Raw genomic sequence first — 27,060 nt, 5'->3', positions numbered from 1 at the left:
TCCAGGGGAGGAGCCAACGAGGGGGAGAGCCCAGCACGGAGGGGATGGAGCAGCAGGGAGAGGCGTGGTCTTCTCTTAGGAGGAGTTGCGGAGGCGGGGTTTGAAGAGACCTGGCTTCAAAGGACAGAGCTGGAGGGAGACTGGACCCAGAGAAGAACGTGAATAAAGTTACGGGGAGAGTCTTGCAGCTAAGAAAGCAAGTGTGGGAAGAGACCTTAAAAGTCCAACGGAGCACATTGTTTTATAGGAAAGGAATCTGAGGCTTAGAAATAGGTAGATATGTCTGGGATTTGGACACTATGCGGCAAGACGTATTATCTGCGCCCTGCTGGCCACTGAGGTTAGCTTATTCATAGGACCTCGAAAGCAAGCCCCTCCCCTCTTTGCCCCACCATCTTCAAAGAATACCACGCGTTGCGAGGGGCCAAACTGTTGTCTGGGCGGGGAAGGACCTTTTTGATAAGCGGAAAGTGAGAGTACAGTCTCCAAAAGGAGGTTTATAGAGCCTGGCTTCAGGAGTGGGGGGGAGGGGGAGAGAAGAGGAAAGTTGGAATGGGGTATGCTGTAAATGTAGTTCGCTCAGTCAGGGTAACGGAGGGAGATTGCACCCCACGTGTGCAGGCTGCAGCCTGTTTCAGAGTCTCTTCTTCAATTTGGGACTCCAGACTGAAGCAAAATTTTGAGGCTGTAGTAGATGACATCAAAAGACGACGTGGAATGGATCTGTACTCCTCCCCCGGCTCATTATCGAAAGCTGGAATTTAGTGTGCTTGGAATAAAACCCACCGACCGCCTGCCGGTAGACTCCTCGGCTTTGCCAGTTCAAGCCAATCAGAACCCGGTGGACCCGTTACTTGCATAGGGCCTGCAGAGAGGCCAAAAGGAGGGCCACAGAAACTATTATTGGATTTTTGAGCTGTGATATTTAACTGGCATACCCACCTGCCAGAATAGGCCTAGATAAATCTAGGAGTCCCAGTACCTAGAGTTTACCCAGAGAGAAAAACTGACCCCCAAAATATTAGATGACTCCCACTTTAACTTCTACCCAAGTATGATTTTCTCTAGATAAAATTAAGCACAATTTGGTTTCATATCAGTTAAATCAACGAACAAGCATTTATTAAGCATATCATATACCAACTATTAGACTGAAGACAAAAGGAAAAGGGGAGGGCAGAGGGTGAAATGGATAGTTAGCATGGAAACAACAAACATGAATTTGTTTAGACTTCCATAGCGGAGAATAGAAGGGTCTGGTGTGTTGTGATCTGCAGGTGAAGAGTTGGAGAAGACTCAACATGTCAAATGCCAGAGATTTAAAAATGTATATCTACATATCGGTCTCTATATATGCATATACAGATACACACCAGAGACAACAGAGAAGCTGACCAATAAGTCAGGAAAACCTGTCATGCTGGAAGGCAAGTTAATGTCTCCCCTGCTCTCTGATTACATATTTTAGAGGAGACCACATAAATACGATAGTACTTGAAGGAAACTAAAGATTCCTAGAAGCTTGAAGACCAAAAGGCATTAAACATTTTATGCCAAACCCTCAGGGAAACCTAATGGAAGAGATAAATATGGAGGAGTGGTGACAAGGACATTTTAGTATGGAAATTTATAAGGATGATAGATACATAAGGACTTTGAAGAACAGATTGACCTTTCCAGGAGTAATAACAAGGGTTTATTTACTTTTCATTCCAGAACTGGCAGAGAGGGAAGTGATGTAATTGTTGTTCATGAGATTGCCTAAACTAGATATAGTGGGCAAATGAGGCAATTACTCTCCAAAGCGTTCTAGTCATGAAAGGATCAAGTCAGATTTCAGAGCTGTACTACACCTTGGCCTAGGGAGTAAATACCATCAAAAAAAAAAAAAAGATGGGATGGGTTATCTAGGGAACATAAAATACTATCTGGTTAGAGTGTAAAGTTTGTAAAGGAAACAGAGGGACAGGGATTGTATGGAGAACATATATGGATGCACGGGAAACATTTTAAAAAAAGGATGTGTTCAGAAGATTAAAACAGGCAGATATCAGCATAAATATAAGAACATGGCATCATTTTATAAAGTCCTGGTAATAGTGTTCAATCTCAAAATGAGCTGAAACAGGTTAGAAAAAATAATAGCAAAAAGTTGTTTGTTTGTTTTTTTAATATGTATACTGGAAAAAGAGGAACTTAGGTTAGGATTTCTGTTTGGGGTGGATAGGATGATTATAACTCCTTTTGTACTGGAAATTCCAAAACAAAAATAACAGGAAGCTGATACCTATGAGAATGAAGTAAAAAGGACATAGTTGCTTTTAATGAATTCAGGTCATTTGGCATATACAACCTATATCCTCAATTACTGAATGAACTGATGGATATGAGTTCTAAAAAATCATGGAAAACGAGAAGGTATCATGACCCTTTAATAGTAAAACAAGGCAAGTGCCTTGATTAAAAAAAATTATAGGGTGTGAAAACTCTTATGTGCCAAGGAACTTGACTCCAGTTATTAGGAAAAATCTAAGATATGGAAAATGAAAATTCAGAAAAGGAAGCAAAAGGATTACAAAGAGTTAATGTGACTTTGTTAATATGATGTCAGATTAAATTTATTTCCTTTTTATGCTGTTACTAAACTTTTGGGGAACTAAGTGGTGCAGTGGATAAGAGAACTGGGCTTGAAATCAGGAAGACTCATCTTCCCAAGTTCAAATCCATCCTCACTTAACCAGCAATGTGACTCCAGCAAACCATTCTAGTAATGATTTTAATGATCTGCTCAGGTTTCCCAACCCCCACTGAAATCCAGTAAGGAGCCAACTTGGGACTCCACCCACAGGCCCCTTTAGCTGACTCATTATAAAAGAGATAATAAGCTGGAATCCTCTCTTTGCAGAGGTTCCAAATATGCCAGCCTGGCCTACCAGGGATCTCTGTTCGCTGGAATCCTGTTTCTGGTGTCCTCTTATCTCTTTATCCTTTCCTATTTCCTTAACTATACTTTAACCTTACTTTCAAACCCCATAATAAACCTCTTTTATCAATCTAGCTTTTCAGGCCTGTAAATTCCTTCGCAGGGGACTCGTGCTGCTTCTAGACCTCATTTAACTCCACATCCTTGCACCAAATCCAAAGGGGTTGCAGGGGAACTCTATTTGACTCCCTGTACCCCGAACCTGCCACTAGACCTCAATTAAACCCTAATTTCATTTAGGTACCCCATATCTAGACCTCATCAATACCTCTACTAAATGGGGGGGGGGGGAAGGACAAAACCAGCAAATGAGGTCTCAAATGGGGACATAAATGAACTAAGTATGTGTATGAATACAGTTCTGCCAAATATTTGATTAAAAAGCATCTGAGGAGAAAAAGGATATAGATGAACTAAACAATAAGACAATTAGAAGGATTTAAAACTTGATTAAATGGAAATCTTCAGTGGAGTACTTTAGGATTCTATGCTTGGCCTGATGCTGTTTAAATCCTTATCAATGACTTAAATAGGAAATGGAATGGTCATTAAATTTGCAGATGACATAAAGTTGGGATTGATCAACAAATTGGTTGATGGTCATATCCAGAAGTTATATTGACAGGCTATAGCATTAGGCTGAACATGATAAACATAAGGTCTTAATACCAATTCAAATAATCAACACAAGTATAGGATGGGAATAGCATGGCTAGATAAGTTTACCTGAAAAAAAAATATTCTGGATATTTGAATGTAGTGTAAATATCAGTTAGCATCATTATTATGTGACAGCCAAAAAGAAGCTAAGGTATTCTTGGATTTAAAGAATCTAGCTATCAATCATAAGCAGGTGATATTCCCTTCTCCCCTACACATACATCTTCCTTGCCCTGATCAGACCACATCTATACCATTGTGCTTAGTTCTGGGGATGACATTGATAAAAAGAGATCATCCAGAGAACCAGATTTACAGAGTCTCCATCATATGAGGATTGGTTGAAAAACTAGGGATATTTTATTTATATAAAAGAACACAGAGATATGTGATAGCTGTATTCATGTATATGAAAGATTTTTAGAAGAATAATTAGGTTTGTTCTGTTTGGCTTTATTCAGCAGAAACGAGTAATGGGTGGATGTTGCAGAGAAAAATTTAGGTTTAATGTCAGGAACAACTTATAACAATTGGAACTATCCTGGAATGTGCTATCTCAGGAGATTGTAGATTCTGCCCCACCATACCTCCCCATCAGAGGTGTTCAAATAATAAATTAGCTTTAGTGCTTCAATTTTGCAAAATACTTTAGTGCTTTAATTTTGCAAAATACTTTACATAAGCTATCTTCTTTGACTCTCACAACTATTCAATAAGGTTAGGTACAATTATCTCCCCTTTACAGATAAACAGGCTTCCAAATTAAATGACTTGCCCAATCACTTGGTTGATAAGTGTCTGAGGCAGAATTTGAACTTAACATCCTTTTGTCTTCAATTCCCGGCTAACCAAGAAATATTCTAATTGTCAAGAATGCTCCTTTAGGAATTTCAATTTGGTAGCTATGTAAAAAATGGATTGGAGAGGGGAAGAACTAGATGAAGGATGATTAGGTGGCTATAGGCAAGGAAGGAACCAATTAGTAAAAAATGAAAGAGGTCCTGAACTACTATGCTTGTAATGTGAAAAAGTGGAAAGATGTGAGATGTTGGAGGTGGAATCAATAATACTTGGCAAGTGATTGAATATGGAAATTAGAAAAGTCAAGGTTTGGAAGAATAATGGTGCCTTTAACAGAAATAAGCAATTTAGAACAAAAGATGGCTTTAAAATTCTTAAGAATTCTATCTGGTTTGGACATGTGGAATTTGAGATTTTTTTAAAAAAGAACATCTAATAGACAACTGGAAAGTCAAAACTAGAAATCAAGAATTGAAGGTAGTATGTCTAAACTTAGGAGTATTAAGACAACTGAATTTTTTTATTTCTCAGTCATTTCAGTTATCAACTCCTGATTTCATTTGGGGTTTTCTTGGCAAAGACAGTGGAGTGATTTGCCATTTCCTTCTCCAACTTATTTTACAGATTAAAAAACGAGGCAAACAAGATTAAATGATTTGCCCAGGATCACACAGCTAGTTATTTCAAGCTACATCTGAATTTAGGAAAATCTTCTTGAGTACAGGCCTGATATTTTATCCATTGCACCACCTAGCTGCCCCAAATAGAGCAGATTTAAGTTAATGATATCATTACTAAAGAGGAGGGCTCAAGACATAGCCCCTGGGGAACCCCCATAGGTAGGAGAAATGACATGGATAACTCTGTTAAAATAGGGAAGTTCAAAGATTCCTTAATCCATCAGCTAGGAAGAAAGCCAGAAGAGCAGGAAGTGGTCAATAGTGTTAAGTGCAATTTATAAAGTTTATAAGGACTGAGAAAAGGCCATTAATACATCAGTGAAGTTTTAATTTTCGTGGGACAGAATCCAGATCACAGACTTTCTCTCAGGTGAAGTAAAGCCTTTCCCGTATTTAATAGGTTATTGGCCTAAGTGTTTTCATAGCAGCCAACAACCCTATACAGGGTAAAGACAAGACATTCTAAGCATAGGAATGGCCTATGAAACAACTCTCCCTTTCCTATTGGAATTGAGTTCAAATTCTAGTCTACATAATTTGATATTGAACAAGTAACAAATTTTCTTGTCCCATTTGCTATTCTACAAAATGAGCTTGCTGTCTTAGATCACCACCAAGTTCTATTCAAGTTCAAAATCTCTAAAACCATTTACATGACATTTTATATCCTATCTCTGTATATCCTCCACATATGGAATCCTTTGCCAAAGTTCAGCTCAAATGCTACCTCCTAAATAATAGCTTTTATGACTTAATGCAATTAAGAAAAGTTAGAACACCAAGTTGTCAAAACTGTTATTAATCCACTATAGCTGAATTTAAAATGCATGAAGGTAATGTGAACTGTCTGGAAAGGGTTGGCTGGAAAAATTGTGAATGGTTCTAAATGCCACACTTTTGTACATTATCCTAGAAGAAGCTTTTAAAGTATGGAAGCTTTTTGAGCTGGAGGGGTAGATACCTTTTCTCTGCTCCCTACTTGCAAACTCCTATTGTTTCCTCTCCCCATGTCCTAACTTACCTGTGAATTGAAAAATCCTCCAAAGGTCACTTGCTAGTTAATCTATCTTTACATGAGGGATGGGAAAAAGAAATGAGTAATTAAGACCTATTGTGTGCCATGAACTGTTAACTTCTTTTAAGTTAGGAAGATCTTCACAGTGTTACTAAGAAGCAGAGTTAATGTGGGAATTGGAGGACAAGAGAGTTCACCACCACTCACAGCAGACCATCTGATGAAAGATCCAGACCTTGTGCCGATATATCAACAGGCTCTTTTGAGTCCCAAATTAGTCTTTGTCCACTCTGTCCTTATCATCTTCATAAAAAAGGTAAAATAGCATTTCAGATAGATTGGCAGCACTTCCTAAGTCTATGTCATCTCTGGATGGATTTCATCCAGAGCTGGTATGAAGTCATCTCACAATGCAAAATTTATTAAACATCTTCTAAGGGCTAGTCACTTCACTAAGCACTGAAGATTTAAAAAAATACAAAAAACCTGCCCTGTAAGAGGTTGCAATTTAATGGGAGATGACAACATAAATAAGGAACCTGAAAAGCTGAGACGGGGATGGAGAAGAAATGATGGAATCAAAAACCGAGCAGTGCAACTGTTGGGAAATAAGGAATTGGCTGAGGTTCTGGGTCCTGCTTAAAAGGGAGATTCAGGAATAGTTTTTTGTCCAATTTCTAATTAGAAGGGCAGAGGCAAGTGAGAGTACTGAAGTGGTACCTCGTGGTGAAGCAAACTCTATAAAGCTTGGTAAGTTTATCCTAATCGGAAATGATAGAACTGAAACCAAGCAGTGTAACTGGTGGGAAATGAAGTTTTGGTGTTTCCTAGGGGCAAAATAACTTAGCGGAAATTGCAGCCCTTAAATGATGGGGCTGTAGACACAAATTATTAGGGGCTGAAAGGCAGTTAACAGAATTGTTCCCTGGGTTCAAATTCATCTCCGACATACTGTTCTTGTGTTTCTGGGCAAAACTCTCAGGCCCATAGGCACTCTAAATAAATACTAACTGCAGGAAACTGTCAATCTGCATTGGTATAAATTTGCTCATCCAGCATTCTTTATACCATTGAAATTTACCAGCCTGAACAGGAGCCAGTGTGATCAAGAAATTATTTCTTTTAAGGAAATCTACTTTGTAGCATATTTCCATGTTTCCTAAGTAATGCCCAGAAGATACAAGCATACATGTTTCCCTGTAGAGATACCTGATTTCAGGGCAAAAAATTTCAATGGTAACCAATAGTGCCACCGCGTGTCACTTTTTGGATACTACAGGTTTCCCTCCACAGGTTTCCATTGAAGGTTCTTAACATGCTTTTTATATACTTTTAATTATTTGAATGTGATTGATTTCCTTTATAATCCCATTTTATACATTTTAAATTAATATTCCAGGGAGAGGCATACATTACAAATGACTTTATGATACAATAAATAGTTAAAAGCCTCTATTTGAAATCCTCAAAACAAACAAGTATACTCATAGAGGCAATGCCAAGATCTTACGATACAATTGATACTGATCTTTATCCAGAAATGGTCTAAAGATGAAACCCATCAGAACAATGGATTCTTCTATCCCCATACTTTTCTAATCTAATGAAAATTTTCAAAGATATGCCAGAGATTTCTGCACAAATTATTTCTTAGAAATAACTTGTCACTGGCTCAGTATGAATTCAATACTGTCTCCTGCCTTCTATGTACCTTACCTTAGATATACCTTAACACAACCATAGCCCAATAACCTAAAAAAGCACTTGACCAATTTTATTTTTGTTTTTCTGTTCTAAATGCATATAGTGTGTCTAATATTCTAAGATTTCAAATGTATTGGGATTTTATGTAATTCTATTTAATATTATACTTGGATACAAATTTTGATAATTCATACCATGAAAAAACAATATTGGTTCACTAGATTTTGGAAAACTGCAGGCTCTAGTCAACAATCACTCTCTGGCTTGACAAATATTTATTGACAAAATACTGCAGGAAATTGCTTATGACTAAAAATAGGCTGCATCTTGTAAAAGGCTTTCAAATCCTTTTAGGAATTCACCTAACACAATAAGGTTTAAAGAAGGATTAGTAAAAAATGAGAAGTTCTCAAGTCTCAAATATCAGTGCTTAATGTATATAATCAATCATTTCCTACTGCCACCACAAAATTTCCAAAATATATTCTTTATGTAAATGATTTTGTCACTTAGTCCTGACTAGGTTGCGTACCCTCGGTACCAGAAAGATGATGGTGCTTTTAACAGAACTAAGGTCATAAATTCTTGGGGGTAAGGGGAAGCAAGAAAGAAGAGCTCCATTTTGGACACAAAAGTTTGAGTTGGGATATTCAGGTGAAAATAGCCTATTGTGTTGCGATGAGAGTTAGTCCCTTCATTCAAGAATACTTGCAAAAGAATGAATCATGATAGGCAGTGTATACACCATACACATATTCTGACAAAAGGGATTTGGAACCAAAGAAAATTGGTACCCTAGGTAACAATTTAATTGTGGCGCTTTGGAATTGATTCAATGAATGGGCAATTATGGAGTGATTTCAGCTTTAATTAGGGTTTCTACAATGGAGTGGCAGAAGATTGTCCTTTGCCTCGATATGGCCAATGTTTTATCACCTGTGATTTAAATGAAATCATAGCCATGGGAAGACAAGCACACTACTAGTGTAGCTATGAAATTGGATAACCATTCTAAAAAGCAATGTGGAATTTCTTACAAATAACACAACTAAAATGCTCATAACCTTTGACCCAGACATTCTAAGTACTGCACTTATTACGAGGTCACTGATAAATTTTCCACATTATACCAAAATACTGACAGCATTAGAAACATAGAAACATACACATATTTATATACATGACTAGCACAGTACACAAAGTATGAAATAATACTGTTAAGAAATAATGTGATGACTACAGAGATCTATATGAAGTGACAAAAGAATGAAATCGAGCCAAGATAACAACATACACGATGACTACAACCAATAAAAATGTAAAGAATAGAGTATTGTGAAATTATAAAGAAAAATATAGCTCGAAAGAAGAGATGGGAGGTTCATGGGTGTTACACATTGCACAAGTTTTTCAATTTTATTTTAATATACTGATTGAGCTGATTTTCTTCCCATTTTGTTTTGGGGGAAAATGTTGTATTATCTGACATGGCACTGGACAACTTCAATCACATAACAAAAAATAAAACAAAACAAGACCAAAAAAAAAAAAAAAAAGAAAATTTAAATTAAACCATAGCTGGGTTGTACAACTAGCTTGCAAATGACAAAGTTGTAAGATTCAAAAGGACAACACAGGGTGGAACCTATGGACCAAAACTAGTAAAATGAAATTTAATCCAATGCTCATGTACAAAATAATAGAGGAGCTATATAGCAATCTGTCTGTAAAAGAACTAGAAAACTTACTGGAATGCAAGTGTAATGAATTAACAAAAGTATGATGTAATTTCCCCCCCAAAATTTTTAATCTGACTTTATGCTCATTTTGAGAATGAACAAGATAAATTATCCCATTTTGTTTTGCCCTTGTAAGGGAACATCCGTATGAAGCCCAAAGAACTTTTCCAAAAAAAATACCTGGAAGGATTCAGTTTTAAGTGTTTCATTTTAACAAGGAGAGTGATGAACTGGAACACATCGAGAGAAGAGTGACTAAGATAAGTAGAATACCTAAGGAACTACTTGGGGAGTTCCATCTGGAAAAGACATTTTTTGGGGGGAAGAAGAGAAATGTTATCTTCAAGTAGTTTTCAACTTGTCATATACAAATGTGATTAGACTTGGACCCACAGAACAAAAATAGGACCAGTGAGTGACAGTTTCAGAAAGATTAGTCGAATATATTCAGATGGCAGGAGTCTGCTTTCCAATAAATAAGTACTTAATAAGTATTAAGCATTTTTCTGAGTGTTGAGAATAAATACCTAAGTGAGATAATTCATGACCCCAAAGGAGAATATAGTCTCCGATTTAACTCAATGTAAGGAAGACTTAATAATTAGAAAACAAGGAATAAATTAGCTCTGGAATTAATTCTCACTTAAATTCTTTAAATGAAAACTAAATAATCATTAAGTAGGGATATTCTAGCACTGATTCTCCCTGATAACCCATTTCAATTCTTGAGATCCTATACCTTAATATTTTAAAAGTTGTTGGCATTAGAGGAGATGGGGTTATGAGTGTAGAATGTTGCAATATAATCAGTGGGGTTAACTTAAAATTTTAAAATTATTTTTCTCTTTTGTAATTTGTTAAAATGGCAAGCTCTCTCTTTAAGAGGAGAAGAGATGATACATTCACAAAATAAAAACAAAAGGCACCAATAAAAAATTTAAAATTTAAATGATCAAAAATGTAACAATCCCAAAATTCTATCAAAAATAGATAATCACAAGCCTCAAAATTATCTATATCCTAGCATCTCTGTAAAACCTCATTACTGACAAAACCAATTACATGAAAGTATTAATGGACACTTCATGTTTGACAATGATTAGTTTGCTGATTGAAAAATTCTGAGTGCTTTCAATGATTTCTCACCATCTAAATCATTTTTTAAAAGAGTAATTGGTAATAGGATCTTTTGTTTCTTTTTATTGGGCATAGTTTTTAGGAGGTAAATATATTGAATTGTCCTAAAAAAAAAATTATCCTTCAACTTACCTCATCTACCTTTCAATCTCAACCAGCATTTCTAGAAAACCCCAGCTTAAACTCCCAAACCCAAACAAATCACACATGTCCCTCTTTCCTTTATGTTCAAAACACTTTTTTACTTATTGGGAATCAGCTATTTGACCTCTAGCTCTCAAACAGTATTTCTAACAATATGTTCATATTAAAATTCTACAGAGACATTTGCATGGCATTCATATAATGGCATGTTACCTGTAGTTAATGATCACAAAACAAAGGCACTAACGGAGCACAATATTGAAAGGGACTCTTCAGTGAAACTTTTCTATAAAGGGAAGAGACTTTCTGCAATGTAATAGTAAACAGTGCTTTTGTAACACTGCTAGCCTCACTTTATTGTGAGAGACTCCCTGTAAGACCTAGTTAATGGAGATAAATGGTATATGAAGTCACACCTTATAGTGTCTCAACATTCTTCCCAAAAGGTACAACATGAAGTTTCCAAGAAAAAGGCCAGTCCAAGATAAATTTTCAGTATTAAGGTCTGTCTCAATATTTCCATCCCCTTCTTCAAACCAGCACAAACCTCCCAACACCTTAATTAACATGATTGATTTATTTCAGGTTTATACATTATGCCTCTCTCAGTCACCAAACATTTCCTATTGTTAAGACTTCTAAAAAAATAATCATTTTTCAAAAGCAGAAAAGAGGGAAAGTTATATTTTTAATATATAAAAGGAAAAGCTAAATTTGACATTATTATATTCTTAAAAACATTCCATCTATTTACAGATGTGTAAAAAAAAAAAAAAACAGGATTCTTGGTCTAGCAAGAACATGCTCTTTGCAGGGTGGGGGTGAAAGCCCACTGTCCTGATTTCACAATCCCTCTCCACACTGCTACATCTTTTATATATCACATACGTAATTTTCATTCAATCCCTTGGGATAAGAATAAGTCTGGGATCAGTGAGAAGAGGGGGCCTTAGAGATTTCAGTTTGCTGGCAAGTTACAGGAAAAAGACATGTGGACTCTTTCTCTCTGAAGTCTGAGCCCTCCCCAAGCTGGCCTTGCCAAGTATTAGCATTAGGCAGCTCCAGAGTACTACCTTGTTAGATAGTACACTATTTGCAGCAGTTATTCCTGAGAACCTCGGGCCACCTATTCAAGTCTTTATATAATTATGCAATACCAGAGCCAAACATGTCCTCCAGACAGGAAGAGGTTATTTGTTTTCTTCCAAGAAAGCTAAAGAAAAATGTTTAGAGTCTAAAATGCTCCTTTTATCCTGAGGATGATTCCCTTGGTTACTGCTGAGCAGACCCTCCACTAACAGCCACCAAAGGAGCCCGGAGAAGCCAGGAGGAAAAGTTAGGAGGGGACAAGCAAGGGAGGAAGATGCTGCTCTCCTTGGCTAAGGCATTGAATGAAATCTTTTGGACATGAAAAGGGTAGAAGGGTGAGGAAAGGGTATCCTTCACCTACTTCTTTCTTCATTAAGGAGCAAGGAGGTCAGAGCACAGGACTTTTAGGTCCTAGTATTAATAGTATAAGACCAACAAAGCAATTATAATTACTGGGCTTTTACCTTGCCAATATCTTTGTATACAGTAAGATTACAGGGAATCCTATTTTTTCAAGATTGGCAGGAAGGATGTTAAACATAGAAGTCAGAAAGAACTTACCTGCCAAAAACATATCAAACAACCTCACAAACTGGGTTGGGAAAATATGCTGTGTGGGATGTGGGGTAAAGAAAAGAGGGGAGAGGGAAGAGATAGTATCTCCTAGGCACTGCCCAGGAGCTTCAAAAGCTGGAAGCTCTCGTGATAGTGTTCCACAACACAAGGAAATCCTGCCAATGAAGGTGGTGAAGACAAGGGTTACATTCCAAAATACAATTACGTAAGAAAGGCAAAATGCAGCAGCTAGATCCCAGAGTCAGTTCAAATTCAGAGCAGTGATTCTCACTTCCAGGAGTTTTCAAGAGACCCCTCAAGTGCACCATGATTCCTACTTATTTACAAACCAGATAGGAAAAAACATTTCTATACGCATTACAAATCTCATCTCTTAGGTTGAAAACTTCAGCCTTTAAGGAAGCTATGAAAACAACTGTGTACAAAAATATAAATATCTTTACATGCTGCCAGGCCTTAACAACCTGATAGCTTATGAGTGAAAAGGCTCTATATATCATTGAATCCATGGTGGCAGAGAATAAAAAATACATCTTGTGATTCAAATACTGCCCTATTTCCCTGGTAATGAGTGTCTGCTATGACTTTATTTTTTCTTTTTCTTTTCTTTTCTTTTTTTTTCTTTTTTTTCTTTTTCTTTTTTTTTTTTTTTTTTGCTATACAACCCTGTGCAAGTGTAGCAAAACCTTGTCCAAGCACCATTCTTGTATGCAGAGGAGACTAGTTTGATCTAGCCAACAGCCCCACAGGTTTTTTGTTGTTGTTGTTGTTTTTTGGCTGTTATCTTGGGAAAAAAGCATACCCTCCATGAGCCAAACTGTATCTTAGCAGGGTTGTCACTGGGATGACCCAGGTCAGAAAAGGGATAAAAGGATTTCCATGTACATCCTTAGGAGTATTCCAGGAGGTATTTTCTGGGGTAATAAAATGGTAAACTAGAAGCCCAATAGGAGAATGAAAGAACATAGCTATTAAATGAATTAGACTAATTAGCTTTGAGCCATTTAAAAGCTTCCCTACTTTACAAGACATTTGGGCTTATACCAGAAAAATTTGGAGTGGAAGCTTATAATGAGGAAAGTGAAAGCTTTTGCTGAGAAAATTCCTCACTTTGGTATTCCATAGAATTGATTTCCTCCACCCCTAACTCCTGGAATACCAATCCTCTGGATTCCTTTGCACAAGGTTCATCGAGTTCCCAGGGTTCTGCAGAAACTTCGGATACAAACAACCCTGAATCTGCATAGACAGTTCATTGTACCAGGAGCCAGAATTCATAGCAGCTCCTCAGCCTGAAGCAGCTTTTTTCTCTGGGAGGAAGAAATCAGGGTCTACTTTCCCTTGCGTGGAAAAATTCCTTGGTAAAAGGGGTTCCCTACGTCCAGCAATGATGGATGACCATCCTCCCCCAGAGAATAATGGAACCCAGCACCAAAAGTGAGGTAACAAACTTTAGCATGATCAGAATTTCATAGCACTGATTCCAGGGCCAACATTTCCCATCACTTACCCCACCCTCATATTAAAGGACCATAGTCCCATGACAAAAAAATAAGATGTCTACAGAAAAGAGAGTGAGCAGGAGGCAGTTTTTTTTTCCCTTTACAGCCTTAATAGTTTTAGGCTTTTTCACTTAGCTTCAGGACAAACTTCCTCATTTGCCTGAAGAACTCGAGGAGGATCCAGAGTTACTCAATTTAGCTACCACAGGTGCTAATGTTGGCATCACTTTGTTCTCCTGTCCTTCTTGGTCACTGTGGCCTGTTACTATGGTTTTCAATCCAACTGATCCCCCTTTGGCAACTATAGGTGCCAAGCAAGGCATTACTTTGAGACTCTGTCCATCTATGTCACTGGGAGGATTAGCTAATTTAAGCCCCAGTGGTGCCAATTTTGGCATAGGCCTCCATAAAGTATCTGTGCTGCTGCTCTCTTGGCCAGTCTTCATATGAAGAATGGGGGGTGAGGACAAGTTTTCAGGCTCAGTTGGAAGATTAGCGGTCATTTTTCCAGTATCACTGGCCCTTCTATGGGAAGGAAATGATTCTTTTATTTCTGGGTCAATGACAATCTTAAGGACATCAGTTTCTGTGGGTTGCCTTTCACCCTCAGTAAGATCATCATCCTCCAGGTGCAAAAGAAGGGGACTGATGGAACCACTGGCTTCTTGTACCTCAGGCAGCTCTTTCAAATTACTCCCAAGGGTGCCAAGCTGAAAAGTGGCTCTACTACCAGAGGCCAGCTTGCTGGCAACAGCCCGCTGGGCATTTGCCAATCTAGGGAATTCTGCACCTACAGAGCTGGGGATCTCAGTCATGCTGGAAGAGTCATCATTTAGCTGCTGATTGAGAAAGGTAATCTCATTGAGCAATGAGGTTAGAGTCTCATCTGTGTCATCCTCTTCCTCCATACTAGACAGAAGCTCATTAGGGTCCAATGTTGCTTCTTCAATGGCAGAGGCCACTTTTCTCAGCTCTATCTCTATACTGGAATCTTTAAGATCTTTCACCTGCAGTTTGCGAAATGGGATCTCCTTTAACTTCAACCTCTCACCTACTGATTCAGTTTCTTTTCTCCTACTCTGGCTACCACTCACAACTCCTCCAGAAACTTTTCTGGACAAGGTCTCCAAAGGTGTCCGAATGCTAGAAACATTGACTATTTGTGGAAAACTAACGTCTTTGTTTTCCACAAAATCCTGTGTGGGCCCTGGCAATATTCTCCCATCTCCATGATTGTTTCCAGAGGATATTCTTGTCAGGTCTTCAAGGGATGGAGTCTCATTCCTGATGGTTTCTTTCAGTATTTGATCAGATGTCTTGGCATGAGAAATTTCATGAGAATGCTTGCTGGTACCCACATCTAAGCTGAGGCCTCCATCGGTGGCCAGTGAGGTCACATTAACGATCCTGGGCATCATAAACAAGTCATCACTTTCTGCAAAACCAAGAAAAGCAGAACTCATCATTAAGATCTGTAATGGCATCCATGCCATTTTCTATCAAATAAAACAACTGAACATCTCGAGCATTTATTTATATCAAGACGGTCATTTAAGCAGTACTCTACCTACTTGTCCCCTGAAAATAATAGTATCCCTTAAAATGTTAGATCTAGGCTAACAACAAAATAATGCCAATTAAGCCCTTATATTCTACTTTGATAACTTCTTAAGTATTCTATGTCAAGAAAATCCCAAGCCCACTTTTAACTAGTGCCAAGGATCCATTCTTTTATCCTAAGACAGACATTGATCTCAGTCTTGTTTATTCCATTTCACAGGGAAAAATATAGTGCCAATCAAAGTACAGAAATTACTGAATTGTTACCCTAAAGTTGATTCAGAAAATTGTTGAAGTCATTGTTAAAGGCCTGGGGCTATGGTGAAGAACTTGACAGTAATAAGTGTCCTTTCTAACAGTTATATTTGTCTGATGATCTACTTTATAAGTGTGAGAGCCCTGATATTGAAAACTCATATTCTAAAAGTAAACAATGCTTATGTAAATTAATTCATTTTCCCTTAGCATTTAAAACCCTGCATGGTAAGGCTAAAGTCCAATAAGGGCACACATACAAGATTATATGACCAGACTCAGGACAACTTTGGAGTAATCGAAGTATGTAAGAAAACCTCCCTCAAGCTTTCTTCCTTTCTTCATAAAATGACCACCTATAGGCATATCTAATGCTAACTTCACATATTTATTGACATTTGAAAATCAGAATGTTAACTTGAAGATTTCTAAAAATATATACAACAATAATGTACTCCAACAAGTTTCTTTAGTATCTGAAGTATTCTTCAAATATGTTTTTATTTAATTTACTAAATTTTCAACTACTTTTTCCTTTTTTCTCTTTGAGGTAATCATTTGAGGAGAAAAACTGTCTAATCAATAACAAAACCTGATTTATTATTATGACATGCTTCCCCATGCAGGGGCATAACTTTTTGATCACACACATACACACACACATACGCGCCGCATGCACACACACCCCCCTTTACCTCTCTGAATTAAGATATGCTCATTCCCCCTCCATTTTACTTTTTGCTATTAAGCAATACAGGTGCAAGCCTCCTCATTCCAGGGAGATCCAACAGAAGAAACACAGTCATATAGAATATACTTACACTTGCTTTTTATTCTCCAAGCTAAAATGCATTCTTTGCTTTTTTCTTTTAACTAGTCTGTTTCAAAAGAGAAGAAAGAAAGAAAGAAAGAAAGAAAGAGAGGGAGGGAGGGAGGAAGAGAAGAAGGGAGGGAAGGAGGGAGAGAGGAAGGAACGGAAGGAGGGAGGGAGGGAGGAAGGAAGGGAGGGAGAGAGGAAGGAAAGGAGGGAGGAAAGAAAAGAAAGAAAAAAGAGGCAGGAGAACAAAGTCTATGAACTTCTCCTGCCTAAAAGGTTTGTTTTACTCGAAATGGCTGAAATATGTTCTTTTTAAACTAATTGGACCATGTTCTCACATAGAAAATTATGTATGTATCTAAATAGTTACATATATTCCTTATATTCTGCTTCTGATTTAATTGTACCAATAGTCTTTTTCTTGATTATGGGCTTGTGTTTCTAAATGCTAACTTGTCTCTCTTATCTCCTTCAAATAAGAGTAATAAGATATGTACTCATGAGGTGGCAAACTAGAGGTTCTTCCCTACAGCACTTAGCCAATGGACAGATAACAATATCTCTTCAAAGATTCCTGAAGTAATGGATTAAAAAGACTTAAAACTAATATTTTCTTCCTACCAATTAAAATATCACAAAAGTAAAAAATGAGATGAAGAATGAAAGAAAAGTATCCTAAATAATATAGCTCACATAGAAATAAGAGCTTCCTCCTGATCTAGAGAAGGCATATAAAAAACTCTCTTGCCTCTGTTCTACTAGATCCCAGATGTTGGCACTTATACTGGTGGAATTCACTGGTGGATTTGAAGTCAATGCCCTACAAGCCTAAAGCACCACAACCCCATTAATGGAAATGCCTGGCAGTCCCATATCTGAAGCTGTTTGCCATGAGACAGAAAACCAGTTAAATGAAATAAAATTGCATTCCAGTAATTTGCTTTCATATTTAAATTCCAAAAAGCAATACTACAAGACCACCAGAATAGTAAGAAAGTTGACACCAGTTCCTCATAATACTTTTTCCCTTTTATCTTGAGATACATTTTCTATTTTTCTATCCCCAACTTCCACTTATCTTGAGATACATTTTCTGTTTTTCTATCCCCAAGCTTCCACTTGAAGCAGTACTTCACAATTCACATCTGAGATCAGCATCAAGCCCAAATAAGGCCAAACTAATAAAAATTACAAAGACAGAATCGGGCAAAACTACATTTAGGTAAGACTGCACTTGATGGAATTTATATTAGCAAGACAAAAGAGAAAAGACTCTCTGACTTTAGAGAAGTCAGACAGATTTCTTCAGTGTAGATAGGACAACACGGACATACCTTGCTGAACTACAGCACTGTTGGTAACTTGAGGCTTCAGTTCACTTTGTAACAGAGCAGGAGAAACAGTTACCATAGATCCTGAGACTAAGGGTCCCTTCAAGGTAAGCACTTGTCCTTGTGGAGTCATCACCAGACTGGCAGTGTTATGTACTGTGTGAGAAGGTGAGATCTTTTCTATAATGAAGATTAGAAGTCAATTAGGATAAAAGTCTTCAAACACACCTAGAAGTTTAATTTAAATCTCTGAAAGTACCCCTTCTTTTAATAGATAAGCACAGCTTAATTTTAAGGCAAGTCAGGAGCTACATTTAGGAATACATTTTTTTTGAATCACTGTGAAACAAGGAATTAAGTTTCAGTTCCTTGTTTACTGTCCATCCATAAGGAGATACTTTTCCTACTAAAGAACCAATCCCTGAAACTGATTCAAAAAAGTTCTTCAATAATAATTTCAGCAAAAACATCAAGATTTTACAATTGTCCAAGATAATCAAAACATCAGTTTGTAAAACCTTTATGGAAACCTACAGTAATATAATATAGTAACAATTTGCATTAATATAAAGTTTGCAAAGTGCTTTGCAAATATTATTTCATTTTACCCTCTTGTTATTACCCTCATTTTAAAGATGAGAAAACCAAGGCAGCATGGTAAAGGTTATATAACTACTAAGTGTCTGAGGCCAGATTTCAATACAAATCTTCCTAACTCCAAGTGCAGTATATTACTTTACTTTATACTTAAGTATAAAAGAAAGAGCATGAGAATGAGTTAATAAATCTCGATCCTACTACTGGACCTGACACAAAAAAATTACTGACCCACAGTTTCAGTTTTCTAATTTTAAAACTTAGAGAATGAACTACACTATCCCTGAAGTCCCATCTTGCTCTAAAATTGACAACTTGTGGATATAACTCCTATGCAGGACTCAATAACATGGTTTTATCATATCTATTAAAATAACTCATTATTCATCATTCTTCAATTTTAACTATAGCATTAGAAAAATTTTAAGTTACTAAGTAACTGATTAATTTGTTTTTTTCTTAATTTATCAATTGTAGCAGTCTCCTTTAGTTATTGGTAAATAAATATGCTGAAAGGGAAATATATATAACAAAATTGGATATATGATTTCGTTTTTAATATATTCAATAGAAGAATAAAGGGCCAGGGGAGGTTAATAGTTCAACTAACTAGATTTCTTTATAGCACTCTTGGAATGACCACAAAACATCATTCCTACCTGTGGATGGTGCTCTTTTCCTGGCGAGTATCAATGGCTTTCCCCTTCTGCTAGTCATGACTACCTGCCCCAACTCTACAGAGGATGTAGAAGTTCCTTCCTGCTGTTTGACTACTCGAGGAGGCACATTAGGCTCATCCTGGTCCATCTTCTTCTTTTTCTTTTGTGCTTCTAATGCTTGCTGTTTGGCATAAATGTATTCCAGCTTCTTCAGGACAACTTCTTCTGTCTTACCTGAATGTTAAAAAGAATCTAAGCAACCTTCTTTTGCTATCTATGGCTCAGATAAAAATGAGAATCAGCAAGTGAAATCCATTTGCTTAGTCACAAAGGCAAGCATATATTTGTAAAGCAACATTTGGCTATACCTGAGAAGAAACTTCCTTATGAGTTAAAACCAGTACACATCTACATCTAATTTCTTTAAACACAGAAAAGATACCACAATTTGTTTTTTTTTTCTTAGAGTTACTATTCCTTTTCTTCCCCATCTACAAGCCTTACCTGAAAGAGAAGATACTTTGCGAATCAGATTATTCCGTTTTCGAGTTAGGAGGTTTTTCTGCCCTATCAACTTGTCTGCCTGGTCTGTTAGTCCCTGGATCTCTCCAAAGGCCTAAGAGAAAAGGTAATCCACCAATGTCAGTCAATTCACTTTATTTGGAATAATTTCCCATTATATTTTGGGGTGAAGTCTGCCATCTTTAATCAATATTATGAAATCAAACAAGAAAGAAAACTTTAAGAGGCCATTTAAAAAACCCAGAATATATTGAAGGGTTTTGTTCATTTTAAAAATTACAGATGGTTGGATGTTTTATACTATTGGGGTCCTCATCATTATTATTAGCAAAATGTATCATTGGCTGGTTAATATTATACTGACAAGCAACTATTGCTATGGAGTGTTCATTCAATAGACCTATCCAGTAATTAATAAGATGCTATTTTAAAACCACCTATTTGATTAAAAATATTTTAAAAAGTTAGGATGATTTTATAATTAGTAACAAAGTACTTATCAAGTCAATCTTTTTGCATTCTTTCTTTAAAAAAAAAATCATAACTATTAAAGATGTTATAAATTATAAAGTTATAATATTCAACGGCTAACCTGAATCTCAAAAGTATTTTAACTATAATGTTCTAATGCCTTTGTATAAGTTGTACCAGAACACCTCTAGATCTAATGATTCAAGATTTTAAGATCCTCTTATGTTAACACAATTAAGGCATACTCAGTAACAAAACAGAAAAAAAAAAATTCTTTCCTTTTTCCTTATTTCCAAACATTTATTAACCTATTTTATACCTGGCAATGTACTTGATATTGTAGAAAATTAGAGAGAATGTAGAGAGAACATGATCCTCTCTGTGAATCATTATCCTTTTTAACTTAAAGAATGGGATAATCTGGCCATTTAGGAATTCATTTGATGAAAGAAATGACAATTCTCCGAACATGAAAATATCATTGTACTTTAGTAGTTTGACTAGATTTTTAACAGTTTACCTCTAAATGTGAAATACATCCATACAAAGTTACCAATGATTATTGGGGAGTAGTCAATACTACTCCTTCTCTTAATCTTTCTGGAAGAACCCTTTTGCTCAATCCATATGTACAAAGTGAATAGAAAACTCACTCTTGTGAGAATGAGGCTCTTGGAGACCTTAGAAGAATGAAGCAGTCCCAATGTTATCTTCAGTTTCTCAAAGAGATCCCGCATTTCACCACGCCGACGCCGTTCATTGGCTGTGTGTGTTCGACGATAATAAGCAAAAGCTTCTGCTTCTTTTTGTAGTTTTTCACTCCAAAATTCAGGTTTCAGTTTTACAGGAATTGGTGGATCCTGTTCAAATTAAAAATGGACAAATCAACTAAACTTTGAACCAACTCATCCAAATGAATTTAAACCTAATTGTAAAACCAAAATTATACATAGAACTGACAATTTTTGTTTTAAAAGTGTACTCCCTTCAAATTCTGGAAATTTTGCACATTAAAAGGTACAAAGACAAAGGTGGATGGTAAATTGATAACATAAAACTTTACATCAATTAGGTTTAGTGGAGATCAAAAGGCCAAAAGAGAATTAGGCCTATATAATATATAAATAGGTTACATAAGGATAGTGCAGAAGAAGTGGTTACTTTTTTGGGCATATAATACAGTATTGAATTATTTATAATGTTGCTCTGTTTGACAAATGTATACTATTAATACCATCTTTCTTCTCTCTGCATGTCTATAGGTGTTGTGTGTATGATCCTACCAGATATTTAGCATACAGATAGATGTGTGCTAACTATATTTTGGACTTGATGTATCCCTCAATTATTTTCTGAGGACTGAAAAATTTAGGCTCCAGGGAGAAATGCAAACCTTGCTTAGAGTATCTATTTTAGAGACTACTGGATCAGTTACTATCTTTTTAAAAGCCAGATAAGAATTCAAATACTATATTACTACAACTTTAAAATATAGAGAGAATGTTAGAAGAATGGCAAATGGGAGTGAGAGGTGAGAAATGAAAAAGTGAATATGAAATACTATTCCCAATAGCATTAGAGATAAGGTATTACTGTTCGTCTATCATCCATGAGGATCTATGATATATTTATACCACATGTGCCTTGGCCTAATTAATCCTAGCAAGAATGTTTTGTGCACTTTTTATCCAATCAGTAACTACTTGATAAAAACTATTAAAAATATTAGCTGCAGAAACAGACAGAAAAGAAAAAGATTAAGAGATGTTTGTTCCCAAGAAAGCTATTTTCAATTTTATCATATTAAGAATATTTGTTAGGAAAGACTTTTTCTAATATAGAGAGATAATAAAGTAATAAATTCTAGATTGTAAGGTCCTTGAGGGCCGAGTCTGCCTTTTGTATCTTTTTGTATCTCCTGACACAAAATAGGAGCTTAATAATGTTTTATTATTATAATACTGAATTTTCAGACAATGAAAGAGGCATTAATTAATGATATTTTAAAAGTATTAGATAACTTTGATCACAGACAAGATATTGAATATATATATGCATAAATATAAATTACATTATCTTGATGTTACTATTATTCTCATTTGTTAATAAGTTATATTTGTGTGCATATTTCAGTAATTTAAATATTTATTTAAATATAGATAAGAAATAATTATCAATGAGAAATATATCAGTAAATGCTCAGACATCAGGGTTAGAAATACAGACTTTCATAACAGTTATCCTTAGTACCTATGGTAGACAATCAGTATTCTGGTGGCCTTTGAGTGTAAGTGTGAGGAGGAGGAGGGTGCACACATATCTGTGTGTTGGGAAGAATGGGACTATGATATGGGAAAAGGCTACATTGGAATGTTAAGATTCATAAGGATTCCAAGCAGCAAATGTGGGAAAACTGTAAGGAAAGGATTCAATATGGCATGGCACTTATCCATTCAAAAAATCAGCAGCCCAAAATGCTTTCAATGGAGAAAACCTAACAAAATTTTCAACAAAGACCCAGCTACATATCTGGCCCCTCATTTCTGGAAGGAAGGAAGAAAAGAAGGAGAAAGGGAATGATGGAGGAGAAGGGAAAGAAAGGTAGAGAAAGAGAGAGGGAGGAGATAGGGAGGGAAAAAGGAAAAAAGAGAGGGAAATAGGGGAAAAAAAGGAGGAAAGGGGGAGAAAAGGATAATGGGAGAAAAGAAGGAAGGAGAGAGGGGGAAAGAGAAGTAAATGGGGGGGGGGGAAAGGAGGAAAGGAGAGAGGGAAGGGAAAAAGGAAATATTTGAACAGACCTTTCGACTCTTCTCAGATGCTTTCTCGTCTGAAGGAACATGGGTATGGCATCTGAAAAGGAAGACAGAATCATTTCCTAACATCTTACAATTGCAATTTTATGCTATGATAGCAAATCTTTATTGAAAACAGTTCTCTGGCAAATTTTAACTAATGACTGCACATCTTTTTATATACAAGTGTGAAAATGTCTAAATACACTTTGAAATCATATCAAATTATATTGCAATTTACAATATACTTTAATACTATCCACTTTAAGCAGCCCAGTTCCGGAGATAAAAGAAACTACTAACCTCACAATTCCCAGCACTAATATGTGCTATCTCCTCAATTTTGCTCAAATGCTCATTGATATAAGCATTGTATCCCCCATTAGCACAATGTAAAATCATTAAGGGAAGAGATTCTTATTTATGTCTTTGAACATTAAAACTTACAGACAGTAGAAACTAAACATTGTTTACTGAAATGCATTTAATGAGCATAATGAGATCTGTGATGCTTTCTCTATTACCTATTAATATATAGTCCAATAAAAAAGAATAAGAGGTAAGCTGCTTATTTCAAGTCCTATCCTTCCTATTCTGCACAGAGGAAATGAAGCAGAGCCATAAGGTAGGGAATAGAGAGCTGATCTTGGAGCCAAAAAGACAGAGATTCAAACCTTCCCTTTGACATATACTAGCTGTATGGCTTTGGTAAGTTATATCAAGCAACACTTTCAATTCACAAGTGGTAGAGAAGGCACTCTTCATCTAGGAGTATCCTATATTAATTAAATCCTAGGTCCAGTCTCTCTACTTATGAAGTGAATAAGTATCTACACAGAGTGGAAACAAAAGTAGGAAGAGACAGTGTGCTTAATCTGGAAGATGGTCCACCAAATCTTCATTGTGACTGCCTGAAAATCACCTATGATTTTTTAAAAACAAACTTTTTTCTTAAGAAACTCTGCTTTGCCTAATTATATGTTTACCTGCTTTTACTTTTGTGTCCCAATTTGCCATTTTCTACAAGTTTTCTTTCAATAATTGTACTACTGACCAACTTCCTATTTTTCCATTTGTACTTGTGAGGTCTAAAAACATTATCTAGTATTAATTTCAAGTTTAATATACAATTCCTTGAGCTATTTTGTAGGAGGTTTTACATATAAAAAAAGATTAATATACACAGTTGCTGTATCTCCCTTCCCAAAGAAGAAAAATATTATCGAAAATATTATTACTATTTTGCAAGTTATTTCTGAAGAGTACAGATAACCTCCAGTTAGTATGTTCAAAATCATTCAGTGTTAAAATGTCATTAAAATAACTAGATTAAGTAGTAGTAAAAGAGAATAATAAACATAACAGAGAACAATTTCTGAATTTTGTAATTTCAAGGGAACTCTGTATATTTTTTAAATTTTAACTCATATTCTTCTATTATTTAGAACAAAGCTAAGAGGCTAGAAAGGATACAGGATGGTTACTCAAAGTTCCTAAACATGGCATTAAAATTTAAGTTGCTAAAGAACAAATTAACGAGAAAAGCTTACGGTTGCTTAGGAGAACGTATATGAGAAGCTGAGGCCTTCAAACGAGCAATATTCATTTTCTCTGAAAATTCCTCAACAGTTTCAATGTCTACTTGCTCTTCCTCTTCAGTATAATCCATAGAATTATTCTGAAACAAGCAATTTTAAATGGTAAGCTATATGCAAACTAAATTAGAACAAATCTAAAGCTTTCAACAAGCAATATTCATTTTCTCTGAAAATTCCTCAACAGTTTCAATGTCTATTTGGTCTTCCTCTTCAGTATAATCCATAGAATTATTCTGAAACAAGCAATTTTAAATGGTAAACTATATGCAAACTAAATTAGAACAAATCTAAAGCTTTCATCATCTTTCTCCCATCATAAAATTAAGCTTTATAGTACAATACAGCAGGGAATCAGAGGACTTGGTTCAAATCTTGACTATGATGCTCAATACCTGTAGACTTAAGCAAGTCACTTAACTGCCTTGGACCTCTGTTTCTTCATTTAGAAATAAGATGATTAGACCAGATAGCCTGCAATTTAATCTATAAGAGATATTTATTAGCTATGTCACATAAAGATATAGGTCTTCAGAAAGAAAAAAAAAATAGTCTCAAAGGACTGTATTACCTTAACTCTGATACTGTACTTTCCAATACTAATTTTTATGAAAGGTAATCTTAAAAACTTACTTGGATCTCACAAGAATAGGGTCAGATTTAGTATTTTTTTTAAAAAATATAGCAATTAACAGTGAAACATTAAGCTAGATAATCACAAAGTATCACTGGCTTTCTCAAAGTAGCTAGAAGCAGAATAAAAAACCTGGCACATTTTTCAATCCTATAGTTTGCTTTTTGAAAAACTTTATAAACAAAGTCTACATAGGATTATCTACTATATTAAGGCATAGGTAAACTACTAAGAGTTAAAAAATTTGGTGCAGTAAGATGAAAACAACTAACTTTTAGCCAAAAATCAAGTCTGAATCCTGGTTCTGCCTCTTTCTAACTGTGCCATTGGTTAAATCACTTAAACTCCTTTCCCCAAACCTGTTTCTTCATCTGCAAAATGGGAAAAAAATATTTTACTTCCTATCTCAGAGTTGGAGTCTCAAAACAAGATAATGTGAATATGCTTTGCTAACATCAAGTGTTATGTAATTGAATTTTTTCGTCATTCTCCAGCTTTCAAAATAGCTATTTCCTACACCAGAAATAAGAAAAACTTATTTAAAACTTCTCTATAGAGTATCAGGCATTAAGTATAAATCAAATTAAACAGTGTCTTTTAACTGCCTTACTAACAGAACCTGAAATCATTGAGAATTACTCATCACCCCCATCCCAACTCCCATTGAACTTGCCTCCATTAATGGCTGAAACAGAAAATAGATTCTTCCTTCACTCTTGGCAAACAAGAGAAAAGTTACTGAATATTTGCTTTCCTAAATCACAAAGTAACTATTGATTTTTCTGTTCAATTCAAATAGTCTAAGTAACTAAACATCAATCCTTCCATTCTGACCAATAATAAAGAAATTCTTCTTGGGAAGGATTTTGCATCAAAAGGCACTACTACTCTAATGATCTTAAAAAAAAACCTATGTTATAATCATTACAACTTGGATATACAGTAAGTCTAACTACCTCTTAAACTCAATGTAATTCCATGAAGCCAGTAGGACAAAACAGTGATATAATTTAACGAATAAGTCAACATTTGGTATGGTCTACATATGTGCTAGGTACCATATATAATTTAAACTAGATCTTTATATACCAAATGGATGCCTTTTTGCTGGACAACCTAATTGATATATCTCAAAGAAATGGATTTTAATAAGAGAGGGATAAAAACACCCACATTCACCCATATGTTGGCTTAAAAATATCGTGAGCATCTAATATGTAAAAGCATTTTTTGGGGGAGAGGGGGGAAGGGAAGAAGAGAGGAAGATTGGCCAAAAGAACAAATGTATTATTATACAATGTAACTATCTACAACTACTAGGTGGTTTTAAAAGTTAGCTTGTTCTTGATTTTCTTATCCAGTGCTAATAGCATATTATCAATAACACAGACTCCAGGGTCACTAGATTAAAGAAAGTCTTCTTTCAACTTCATTCTAATCCACTGAAGAAAACTAAGCTCTAAGAAACAGGTGAGTCATAATAAAAGAGTGGCATAAACGTATTCTCAATGTTTTGTTTCACCAGTGTCCTACTCCGATATCTATATGGCACAGTGGTGACCTAGAGTTTCCACAAATTATGCTACCAGAGCTCTGGCAAGTCTTAACAAGTTTGATAGATTTCAATTATGTGGGCCTATTCATGGATTGTCCCATCTATTGTTTAAGGAAGTTTAGAGAATTTCATCAAGTTGAACAGTGATCAATTATCTAGTCAAAGAAAATTCTGAAGATCATTTACCGTGTCATAGAGGGTCTGGAACCTGCTTCACTGAGTATCCATACTGATAAAATTAG

The 27,060-nt window shown here is 35.8% G+C and overlaps 1 protein-coding gene across 14 annotated transcripts in view; it reads right to left on the bottom strand.

The window, feature by feature from the left end:
* Positions 1 to 13,165: 13,165 nt before the first annotated feature.
* MGA (MAX dimerization protein MGA) overlaps positions 13,166 to 27,060 on the bottom strand; it is a 224,311-nt gene continuing 210,416 nt past the window's right edge. For 13 of the 14 annotated variants that reach the window (XM_031952126.1, XM_031952133.1, XM_031952129.1 and 10 more), the window contains 7 exons: positions 24,585 to 24,712; positions 23,041 to 23,092; positions 20,896 to 21,102; positions 19,754 to 19,865; positions 19,250 to 19,483; positions 17,997 to 18,173; positions 13,166 to 15,465 (listed from right to left, as the gene is read on the bottom strand). In XM_031952126.1, coding sequence (XP_031807986.1) covers positions 14,183 to 15,465; positions 17,997 to 18,173; positions 19,250 to 19,483; positions 19,754 to 19,865; positions 20,896 to 21,102; positions 23,041 to 23,092; positions 24,585 to 24,712 — 2,193 coding nt within the window. In that variant the 3' untranslated portion in view covers positions 13,166 to 14,182. The remainder of the gene's footprint in view (positions 15,466 to 17,996; positions 18,174 to 19,249; positions 19,484 to 19,753; positions 19,866 to 20,895; positions 21,103 to 23,040; positions 23,093 to 24,584; positions 24,713 to 27,060) is intronic. The other variant, XM_031952137.1, reaches the window with a different exon arrangement.

Source organism: Sarcophilus harrisii, chromosome 2 (genome assembly GCF_902635505.1).
Source record: "Sarcophilus harrisii chromosome 2, mSarHar1.11, whole genome shotgun sequence".
In the NCBI taxonomy this organism is placed as follows: domain Eukaryota; kingdom Metazoa; phylum Chordata; class Mammalia; order Dasyuromorphia; family Dasyuridae; genus Sarcophilus; species Sarcophilus harrisii.
This window is presented reverse-complemented; position numbering and strand designations above follow the sequence as displayed.